The 12,413-nt window shown below is 42.4% G+C and overlaps 1 protein-coding gene across 1 annotated transcript in view; it reads right to left on the bottom strand.

The window, feature by feature from the left end:
• The window catches only part of RANBP9 (RAN binding protein 9), a 94,392-nt gene that overhangs the window by 71,160 nt on the left and 10,819 nt on the right, over positions 1-12,413 (bottom strand). Inside the window, exon 2 of the mRNA XM_051855085.2 lies at positions 6,149-6,260. Coding sequence (XP_051711045.2) covers positions 6,149-6,260 — 112 coding nt within the window. The remainder of the gene's footprint in view (positions 1-6,148; positions 6,261-12,413) is intronic.

Raw genomic sequence — 12,413 nt, 5'->3', positions numbered from 1 at the left:
TTATTTACATATTCACTTCTCTTCTTACCTGCCAAGGTAGGGACCCCATTTCAGTCCTGTCTTCAGCCCTGTCTGCATACTTGTCATGCTAGGTTCTTAGCCTAGTACCTATCACATAAGATCTCTATCACAATCCATCCTAACTCCCACCTTTAGGCCTATTCTCTAAAGGCATCCGGGACACCGCCACGGCACACTGCGTCCACTTCCCACTTGGTACTGTCTTTCTATTCCAGGTGTCATATCACAGAAAGACCGACGGTTCCCCACCACCTACAGTATTCCACCTCAGACTATCATCAAGACTGGCTAATACCTAGTTCCAGTCTTAGTGCTACAAACTCTGCATCATACCCCTTAAGTTCACAATAATACTGAAGCACATACCTCTGCTGAAGGCCCCAGAGTTCCACTCTTCTCCATGAGACTGTTCCAGACATTCACTAGTTTGGAACTTTCTTCCCCAACAGAACCTCTCAAATTCTTATTTGTTTTATGGAGCCTATCAAATATTGCTTCCTTTATAAATCTGCTTCCTTGAGGCGGAATTACTCTGTCTGAAGTCCTCCATATATTATAGGTCTCATTCTTAAAGTACTCAGTGTATGATGTCTTAATCTAGATTTATCAGCATAAACCTGCTCCCCCCATGCCCCACTATCCCTTCCAATTATTAAACGTGATATTGCTTGAAGGCAAAGAATACATTCAGCTCACTCAACGTATTCATTGAGTTTCTACTACAGGTAGGATCCTCTGTTAGAACTATAAGATGAAATAATTTCTTTTTTATACCCATCAGCTGCTGATAATGCAGTCATCACAGGTGTGCAACACTGTTAAACTAGCAAGTGCATCAACCACTCTTTATTCACATTTCCTCAATCTGTATTTGCAGCTGATGGAGACAAGAAAGAAAAGGGCCAACTAGTTTTTAGAGCCTTTATTTCTTTTCCAGTCCCACCAAGAAATAATCTACAAAGTCAGCGAACACAGAAGGAACATTGTGAAAGAGTGCTCTTTATTATCAGAATTTAGAAATAGAACAGACTGAATTACTTGCCAATTTTTCCTGAATCACTGTCAAAGAGTGGCTTCAATGTGTTTGTTTGAAGAGCTAAAATTACTACACTCATAATAAATCACAATTTTAAAACTTCTCAAAAAATTCATTATCTCATATTTAGAATTAACTATACCTCTATGGCCCTATTATTATGCATAAACATGAATGAAATTCCTGAACTACATCTAAAAGACACAAATTTGTTTAAGAAATACATCTCAACAGTCACAATGATCACTGACAAAAATACAGAGTAAGTGTAAACTCCTCAAATACATATCCTAAAAAAACGCATACAGGTAAGATAATCGATTTACTTATTCACTGTGAAATGCACTAAAAAAATTTATTTCTAAATTAATCACAAATTTGTGATAGGCTGTTTTGTTTTAATAAATTAAACTTATCTTGTAAATACAAAAACTGCTGAGTTTAAATGAAAATCCAAGGCAGAAAATGATATAGTCTTTCAGTCCAAAAAGCAAATTTTCTTTAAAATGGCTTCCTAAAAAATATTTTCAGAACTGTATTTCAGAGGTAGCGAATTAGAGAGAGAGAGAGAGAGAGAGAGAGAGAGAGACAGAGACAGAGACAGAGAGACAGAGCGAACTCATCCACTAGTCCTCTCCTCAAACATCCACAAAAGCCAGGGCTGAGCCAGACTAAAGCCAGGAGTCAGGAACTCAGAGTCCCAACCACTGTGTCCCTGGTACAGGCACACATGCAGGAAGCTGGACTTGGAGCCAGGATGAAAACAAAGTCCTCTTCTGGGACGCAGGCCTCCCAACCAGCAGCTCAGCTGCTAGGCCAAAGGCCTGTCCCTCAGCCTTACTTTTACATAAAAAGAAACGCAAGGAACAATCACAATCATATGCTTCATTTCCCACAGCAGACCCAGAAGTAATGCATATTGCAGGGTAACTTAAGTCTTTTCAAATGCGTGATACCTCTGCTTTCTTCTACTTCCTCAAAGAGGCAATTCATGACATGTCATGAATTTCATTTCACGTCAATGACAGACAACTTCACGACAAAACAGGGGCTCTCAGGTCTGTATGTTATGGCCCAGCGTTAAGCTGCGGCTTGGGATGCCTACATTGGGATGCCTGTCCAAGCCCAGTCACTCCACTTCCAATCCAGCTCTTGCCATCCTGGGAGATGCAGATGGAATTTTAGATCCTGGCATTGGCTCAGCACTGGCTCTTGCGGGCATTTGGGGAGTGAACCAGCAGCTGTCTCTCTCTTTCACTTTGCCTTTCAAATAAATATATAAATCTTTAAAAAAAAAAAAAAGGAAAAGAAACTGAGATCTCAGATCCAAATATTTAACTATTTAACTGCCTAATCCTGGATAAATGCAATGTTTAAAAGGAAATTCAATTATAAATTAAGTATAATCAACTATCAGATACGCAGGCATCATTGCAAATGAAAGCTGCTCTTTCTGTCCCATTCTTTACAAAGATGTTGCAATTTTAAGGAAGAATTTCTAAATCATCTGATATAGTTCAATACTTTTTCCACAAAGGTATATGGTCAAAATTATCAAGATGACTTACTTTTCTTTTTCATAAATCAATTGTTTTTCTGTTCCAAAGGCACTGGATTAGACCTAGAACCTTGTGTACCTGAGATAAAGGAAATCTGACAAAAGAAATACAATACTTTTCTCCAGGCACATATACCTGGTTCTGCTCTTCCTCATCTATACATTTATTCAGTCATCTAAATCCTAGCTACAAATTAAGTACTGGAGTTACAGAAAGGTAATTTTCTACCCTTGAATCTGGACAGTCATATACCAGTCAGCAATTCAAAGTGTAATTAATATAATTATTCTGTCCAAGATGTAAAGGACGCATAAAAAGACACAATACTATTTTGGGGAGGAGAAAGTACCACAAAAAAGTACTCCTAAAGTAGGACCTGAAGACTGGTCAGGCAGCCAGGGAGGAAAGAGGTGACTGCAGGCCTGGAGAACTGGGGCATGAGCAGCAGGAACACAGTGAAGGGCAGGTGAGATGTAAGAGCTTTTTCAACATCATTAATCACTAGGGAAATGTAAATGAAAACCACACCAAGAAATTACTATGTGCCCCTGTAATGACTAAAATTCAAGAAAAAAAAACTTGACAATACACCAAGTATTATATCAAGTAACAAGGCAGGGGCTGGCACTGTGGCCTCTGACGATTAAGCCTCCTCCTGGAGGCCAGCATCCCATACGGGCGCCGGTTTGAGTCCCAGCTGCTCCACTTCTGATCCAGCTCCCTGCATGGCCTGAGAAAGCAGTGAAAGATGGCCCAAGTCCTTGGGCACCTGCACCCACATGGGAGACCAGGAAGAAGCTCCTGGCTCCTGGCTTCGGACTGGCCCAGCCCCAGCCATCACGGACATTTGGGGAGTGAACCAGCAGATAGAAGATTCTTTCTCTCTCTCTCTGTAACTCCACCTTTCAAGTAAATCAATCTTAAAAAAAAAAAAAAAAAGGTATCAAAGCAGAGAAACAAGAACCTTCATACATTGCTGATGGAAATGCAAAACAATTTGGCAGGTTCTGAAAAAGTTAAAAATATTCTTAACTAGGATCCAGCAATTTCACTCCTCGATATTTACCCAAATAAAAGTTTATGTTTACAAATGTTTACAGCAGCTATGCCTGTAACTGCCAAAACCTGTCCTACAACTGGGAAGTGGGAAGCAAGCTGTAGTCCACTCATCCACACAATCAACAACAAGGACTGTTCTCCCAATACATGCAACAACAGGGTGCGTCTCAAAGGTGTTTTGGTGAGTGAAAAATGCCAAACTTAAAAGGCCACATACTATACAATTCCATTCCCACACCATTCAAGAAAGAGCAAAAGCAGACTGGAAAATCAACCAGTGTGGCCAGGAACTGGAGAAGGGGAAGGGTGTGTACTAAGGGGGATGGAGGAACTGGGGGTTGGGAGAAGGTAATGTCCCATTTATTGACTGTGGTGATGCTTACATAATTGCATGTACTTACAAAAACCTCACAGAGCTACAGGCACAAAAGGATAAATTTTACTAACTGTAAAATATACCTAATTTTAAAACTTGAAGGTGAGGACCTGGCTACAGAAGAAATGAGGAGCTAGTCACATCACGAAAGACCCACATGAGTTTCCGATTTGGGGGCAGCTGTTTGACTTAGCAATTAAGACACCTCCATCCCAGCTGTTCTCCTGACTCCAGCTTCCTGGGTAGCAGTAGAGATGGTTCAAGTGCCTGGGTTCCTGCCACTCCTGCAGGAGACCCAGACTGAGGTCCCAGCTTCCAGCTTGGCCCTGGCCCAGCCCCAGACATTATGGGCATTCGGAGAGTGAACCAAAGGATGGGAGTGTATTTAATTTAATTAAATAAAATAAAGGATTGGAGGTTATTTAATTAAGTCTTTTAAAAAATAGTGGATCCAGTAACCGACTGGTTGAGAAAGTTGTTGCTGTTTTAGATTTATTTATTTATTTGAAAGGCAGAGTGGCAGAGAGAGAGAGGTCTTCCATCTGTGGTTCACTCCCCAGATGGCTGCAACAACTGGAACTCCACCAAACCGAAGCCAGGAGATTCCTCTGGGTCTCCCAGGCAGTATAGGGGCCCAAGAACTTGGGCCGACTTCCATTGTTTTCTCAGGCCACAACAGAGAGCCGGATCGGAAGTGATACAGCCGAGACTCGAACCAGCGCCCAAATGGGACGCTGGCACTGCAAGCAGCGACTTTACCAGCTACGCCACATCACCGGCCCCCAAGAGAAAGATTTTAACAAACTAAATTTAAATGCCTGTGGTGAAATCAAGTGCAAACATTTGGTTAGATATAATGGTCTGGAGCTCAAGGAAATAATCTGAAATATTAGATCTGAGAGATGTCCCATTATTTGCAGCCATGAAAATAGAAAGTCAAGCTCATGTACAGAAAGACTAAGAAGAGCAAAAGGTGAAGACAATCCCAAGGATCCTCAAGGGCATCACCAGCATTATGAAGTACAAAAGGAACCAGCTGAGGATGCAGCCTGGAGAGCAGAAACGGCTACAACCATGCCCCACTTCAGCCTCAGGCCTCGCGCTCCCACTTCAGCCTTGGTGTCCCTGATTTTTATCTTTGGTTCAATCACCCCCAGTTAAATAAAAAGTTGTCACTGAATTCCAAGATTTCATTTTCTGCTTTTCATACTGTTGACACTGAGAATATTCAGCAAATAAAGTAAAAGCACTTTAATGACTACCACACAGGAGGACCACTAAGAGGTCGAATAGCTGACCCCAACTGCAGGTCCACTTATTCACGCGGGCCAACAGCTCTGCCTTGGTAGCTGGACAACTGACTCCAAGGCTGCCTTAAGGGATCTGTGATACCAAATGAAGTTGTCAGGAAACACTGTAGGATAAATCTAGCGAATCCACATAGTGGCTGTTTACTATGGAAATGTACCGAAATTCTCCATGGAGCTTTTGCAAAATGCCTGTCTTCCCCAAAATTCTACTTTGAAAAATTCTGACTTAGGAACTTTGGGGATAAGGTTCAACTACTACATAACAATCCCACAAATGATTCTGATGTACATACTGATCTCAAATTAAATATCAATGATACAACAGTTGGTTCACATCTACGGAGGAGTTTTCATGTGAAACCACACCCTAGCTTCTGGGGAGGTCTTCCAGCTGAGCGCACACACCTGCACTCTCCCCTGAAGTCTGAAATCCAAAACCCCAAACCCTGTTAGAGACACATGAATCATCTACCAGCTCTGGATACTAGCTTTGAGACGATTTAACTCCTCAGAATTCAAAAAAAGACAACGTAAGATATGGAAAATGAGTCACTGTCCCTCTACTGTTTAATTCCAATTCTCCATTTTAGTGATAAACCAACCAGAAAAACTCAGTTAATATCATCAATTCAAGCTTCAGCTTCAACTAGTATTTAAGCAGAACCAGATCCATCCACTTTGCTACACTGGAATATTCAGATTCCACTTTTCCAATTACATCAGACATCAAGAATCAAAACTTATCCAAGAATGGCAAATGATGTTTCCTGTGAAAATTTACACTTACCCATCTCTTCCCTTACTGACAATTTTTACTTCAAAATAGTAAATCCCACAGGCTGCTGGTATTGGATGCGTGGCACGAACTGACGCTGCATCTTTTGGGGTTTTGCCATGACCTGCACATGAAATAGTAAGGGAAAAAAGTCAAATGAGAGAGCCAAATGAAGATCCTCATAACAATTCATGAACAAATACACTTCTGGACTAACTGCAATTTCTGCTACTTTCAATTCAAATAATTAAAGAATTAATGAAACTTTTATCACTATGATTAATTCAATATGCAAAACAGCCCAAGTTAAAGACAGAACTCTTGACGTTACTAGTTTTATTAGGATTTCAGAATCCAAGGCAGGCATCTGGCACAGCAGTAAACCACTTGGGACACCTGATCCCGTATCAGATGCCAGGCTACTATACTTCCAGTCCAGCTTCCTGGGGTGGCTCAGGTACCTGAGTCCCTGCCACCAATCTGAACTGAATTCTAGTTCTTAGCTTCAGCCGGGAGTGGGCAAATGGGACTCAAACTGATGTTTATATGGGGATGCTGGTGTCAAAGGTGGGAGCTTACCCTCCTATGCCAGAACGCCAGCCCCTAATACTTTCCTTTTTTAAGAAAGGAAATAACAACATGCCATTGCTGATATTTTAGGAAATCTTTGGATTATAGCTTATAAACATTTTAAGTTAAATATTCCCCAATTCTAATGCCAGAGGGTCTCTTTCAATCACAATAACCTTCCTAAACCCTTGCCCAACAAAGTTATCTTGAAAGCCAGTATGTAAACAAGGTCAAGTAAGCAAGAGGTGAAAAAGTCCAAAAACAACAAATATAGACAGAGGCTGAAGTGACACGCCAGGAAGAACCCACAGTGTAAGACACCGTCTCCATCGCCCCAAAAGGACCGAGTGAGAAACAACACTGGATCACAATTAATTCTAGTTGGTTATGCTACAAACAATGCACCCTATGGTTGCTCCTTCAGTCACAATATAAAGTTAGCTTCACTGGCAGCAGAATTCTCTTTCTCAAATTCATCACTGCTGTTTTTCAAACTAAGTATCTTCTTTTAACTCAAAATTATATAAGATAGAAACCACCATCACACACAAACTGGATCCTATCTCCCATTCCCATTCACTTTCCCAATTGCCAGGGCACACTCAATCATTAAACAGTTAACTTTATGCAAATGAGCCCAGGTTCACAAGGACCCAGCAGATACTCAATGGACTCAGCCACTTCTTTCCATCACCATGAAAGCTTGTGCTAAGGGCAGAGTTAAGTGTCCAGCCTGGTGACCACAGGGAATCAATACACTTGGACAGGATGACAAAAGCAGAAGCAGCAACATATAGATGCCCCAGACCTGCTTCAACATATGGAGGTAATGTATACTGAACTAAGCAGCAGAGAAAACTAACAGCATGCATCTGCCCAATTGTCACTTCTGAAGAAACGAAAATGAAGCAAATTATGCTTGCAGTACAAATACGCCAAACAACTAAGCTACCCAGGATAGGTCACCCAGACAGTTACAAGCAAATCCAAAGAAACCCTGACTACACAGAATCTAACTAGAGCCCTAAGTCAACTGGCTTTTATGATTTCTTTGCTTGTTCTTTGGAGGACAGTAACCAAAACGTTTAGGGATAAGGGATTTATATATATATAATAAATTAGGGCTATATTAACTATAATTAACAATAGTATAATATAGTATAAATATATATGTTTAATAATAATAGTGTATGCTTAATGGTAAGTGAAAGGCACTGCACTGAGCATTATTTAACTCATTTAATATCCAAAACTCTATGAGGCAGGCACTATTTATTACCATTTTGCTGTAGCTGAGTCAGGAGTCAGCGAGGGACAGGGTGCTAAGGACTGCCTACAACCAAGCCATATGTGTAGCCCACTCCCAGCCCCTGGCCTGCGGATTCAACAAGACTGGACACTGGTCACACCCACTACTTCTCAAGCTGCTAAGCCTCACTTTCCATCATGCACCAGACACAAGACACCTTCCTGCAGACCACCACGTGGGCTGCAGCCCCACCCCAAACCCTGCCTCCTCTGGGTCCTCAGTCAGACCCTGCCGGAGCACCAGCCCTACCTACGAAAGGAGGACCCCAGGCTGGGGGAGCAGATCTTCCTCATGAGGTTGCCCACACTGCTGTCTTGTGTCCAGCCCTTTGCCTTTCAATAAATCCCGCTTTTCTTCTCGCTGCCTTTAGGTATCCCGGTTGTACTGTTTCACGCAGCAAGACAAAGACTAAGTCTAGCTGGGGGTCCCTCTGGGCGCAGCCAGGGCTCTCGATCCCCACAAGAGAATCCAGAAGTCCCTATGCCCACCATGTCACAGATGAGGAAACTAAGGAAGATGCACTGTCGTGAGATGAGCGTTGAGTGAGAACTCAAGCCAGGATTTACGCTAGCATTCAGGAAGCCTGACCTGTGTGCACTGAGTGCAAACAAAGATTTAGTTACAGGAGCGTTTGGGAACCAGTCCACGTTTGCCCCCATTTCCTACCAGTGTTCTTGCTCCTCTATGAGAAAACTAAAATCTGAGCGTATAAATTATCACCAAGTGTCAGATGTTTCTGTATGGATGTTTCTCATTCAACAGTTATAAAACTGAACCAAGTTTCTGAAAATGAAGAAATTCCACAAAGATTACATAACTCACCCATAATTGGTAGAATCATACATTTAATCCATGAAGTAAAACCCCATATGTTGTTCTATTATGCAAAAATAACTATAAAATACTATACAATCATAAATCTTCAGGGATTCACTGTTATGCTCTACCAAGACACTGCAGAAAAATTTCATAAATGCTAAAATTAAAAGGATGTGTTTCATTTTTAAATTTAAATTTAAAAGAGGGGAAAATGTAGATGTCAGATTAAAAGAATTCTATTTCTTAGATGAGACTGGTAATGTAGTGCCTATTTCTAAAAATGCTCATCAGCTGCAAGTTTATTACCATAAATTCGGTAATCAAAAACAACCTCAGACTAGCTTCACAACTGTAATGAGACTAGCCAGGTTAGCTTTTTTTCCTTTAAATAATTTGCTGGTTCCATTTAACTGAAATGGAAAGAGTTCAAAGAAAGCCATGCCACTCCCACTCCAATCCACTCTCCAACAAGCAGCCAGCCAGTGCCCTTCTGCAGAAAGACATCAGCTGCGGCCAGGTCTAAGGCGCAGTGGGTTAAGCCGCCGCTGCAACACCTGCATCCCATATGGCTGCATCACTTCCAATCCAGCTCCTTGCTCATGGAAAGCAGCTGAAGAAGGCCCAAGTACTTGGGCTCCTGACGCCCATGTAGGAGACCCAGATGGAGTTCCAGGCTCCTAGGTTTGTGTTTGTTTGTTTGTTTGTTTGCTTGCTTGCTAGGGCTTGGGGCAATTCAGGGAGTGAATAGATCTCTCTGGACTTCTCTCTCTCTCTAACTCTGCCTTTCAAATAAATAAGTAAATCTTTTAAAAAATAAAAAGTTTCAGCCTTCTTGAATCACCATCGTTCTATACAACTAAAATTCCTTCCAAAATGTCCTCCCTGGCTTAAGAAAGAAATACTTCTCGGAAACCTGGCCTGACCTGGCCCTTCCCCTGCATTTTCCACCTCCTTTCTGCTCTACTCACATCAGCCCTTTCAGTTCTTCACACGGACCAGGCCAAAGCCTGGACAATGGGAAGGCCCTACCCTCTCCTTTAAGACAGCCTGGTTTGGTCACACTCATTCTTTAGTTCCTAGCTCTGGCTTTACATCATTAATTATTCTGCTTCTAACCTCTCTCTCTGATCTAACCTCCTGCTTACATGCCCTCATATCAACATGTATCTGACCCATACACCCTTTTTTTCTTTCTTTCTTTTTTAATTTATTTGACAGGTAGAGTTATAGACAGTGAGAGAGAGACAGAGGGAAAGGTCATCCATATAGCCTTAATACACCTACTTGTGGTTCTGTTACTGTTTCAGTACTTTTAATTCCTGGGCTTTGTTATTCTCACTGACTTCTTCCTGAACATCAATCATTCCTTCCTGGAGCCACAGGCTGGATTCTGACACCACCTGAAACTAATCCACTCTATAAATATTAAGCTCTAATAAAGTCTGTTCAGCTACAACACATTTCTTGAATACAAATTAGCTCACATACACTTGGAAAATATAGGGAAAGTGTCAGCGTAATAAAGAAGTCATCTGGTTCTTAACACAGCTTTTCACAGAACATTAATGAATTAAAGAAAAAAGTTAGCATTATACGAAGACCCTAAGTGGAAAGGAAAACAAACAAAGCTGGGATTCCTGGAGCAGGACGGCCTGTGCCCACAGAGTTCAGGAGCTGCTGGGCTTGCCCCTCCGTGAAGCCAGCAGTGTGGATTAAAAGGTGCTGAAACATTTCCTCAGCTTATTTCCACATGGATTCCTACATCTCACACATGTTTACTTTGTACTCTGGGTTATAATTCATTTCTATTTATCTTGTTGCCCAACCCACTTCAGCTCTGGACATTGCAATCTTTTTCATTTGGCTCCTCTGTCACTTGGACATATCCTCCATTATGTGTATTTTGGTTTTGTTTATGACTTTCTGATACTAAAGGATACTGGAGGCTCATCTTTTATATTCCTTACCCCAACCCTAGGATCAACCACTTCTCCCAGGAGTCCTGCTTGCTTTTACTTTGCAACAGGAGTAGAGCCCAGTGTCTGGTTCCGAGGTACGGCACAGATGTGTCACTGACTCCAGGCCTTCGCAGTGACGTGAGCAAGGGTGTGCTAACCAATGCATAGACACGCATCCATTCCATATGGACCCACCTTCGTCTATACTCACCTAACAATGAGCTCATACAGATGGCGTCAGCTCTAATACATTACCACGTGGGTCTGTCTAACCACCTCCCTTTGCTTACTGTGAATCCCACCCCACAGTGAGAAACTTGGCTACCATCATCTGCACTCCCATGTGATTGTTCAGTTCCAGTACACAAGAATCATGAATCCACAGAGCCACAGGAAATGAACTTTACCAACTACAGTTTGTTTTGCCTTTAGTTGTAGACTCTACTGATTTCCAAAGTTACTTAGGTCAGCAGCCCCCACCCCTCCCCAGGTTGTCTCATACAATCCATTGTTTTGTCACACCTTGTATTCTAGTCTGGGATTTCCCCATCTCTAAATGCACACATTAGGATTCACTCTTTGTGCAGTAATGTTCACAGGGGTGGGGAATGTCTGGCCTGCGGGCCACATGAGGCCCATGGAATCACCTGGTCTGGCCCTGCCAAGGCAACTGCAGGAGAGACGAAAATGTGAATAAATTGGGGCTGGCGCTGTGGTGTAGTAGGCTAAGGCTCAGCCTGCAGCACCAGTTCATTTCCCGGCTGCTCCACTTCCGATCTAGCTCTCTGCTATGGCCTGGGAAAGCAGTGGAAGATGGCCCAAGTGCTTGAGCCCCTGCACCCATGGGGGACACTGGGAAGCAGCTCTTGGCTCCTGGCTTCGGAATGGCCCAGCTCTGGCCATTTGGGGAGTAAACCAGTGGATGGAAGACATTTCTTTCTGCCTCTCCCACTCTGTCTGTAACTCTACCTCTTAAATAAATTCTTTTAAAAAAATCTTTCAATAAATCTATAGCAGACTAATTTTTAAGTTCATAATTTTGTATGGCCTGTGAATGATGCTATAAATATCCAAACGGCCCTTGGCAGACAAAAGGTGCCCCATTCCTATACAGGTCTGACAAGGACACAGTGTCATTGTCTACTCAACTCCTTCTTCCTCACTCTAAGCCCCTAGCAACTCCTCATCTTTTTACTAGTCCTGCTTTTTCAAGAATGTCATAAAATTGAAATAATACAGTATCTAGTCTTGGTAGACTGGCTTCTTTCACTTAGCAATATACATTTAAGATGCATACATGGGGCCAGCCCTGTGGCGCAGCGAGTTAAAGCCCCAGCCCACAGAGCTGGCATCCCACATGGGTGCCAGTTTAAGTCCCAGCTGCTCCATATTTTAAGATTTATTTATTTGAAAGTCAGAGTTACAAACACACACACACACACACACACACACACACACACACACGCGTCTTCCGAGAAGTCTTCCATCCAATGGTTCACTCCCCAACTGGCTGCAACAGTTGGAGCTGTGCCGATCCGAAGCCAGAATCTTCTTCCAGGTCTCCCACGCGGGTACAGGGGTCCAAGGAAGTAGAGCAGCCGGGACTTGAACCAGTGCCGGT

Source organism: Oryctolagus cuniculus, chromosome 5 (genome assembly GCF_964237555.1).
Source record: "Oryctolagus cuniculus chromosome 5, mOryCun1.1, whole genome shotgun sequence".
Taxonomy (NCBI): domain Eukaryota; kingdom Metazoa; phylum Chordata; class Mammalia; order Lagomorpha; family Leporidae; genus Oryctolagus; species Oryctolagus cuniculus.
Note: the sequence above shows the minus strand (reverse complement) of the source record. Positions and strands in the feature narration are given on the sequence as shown.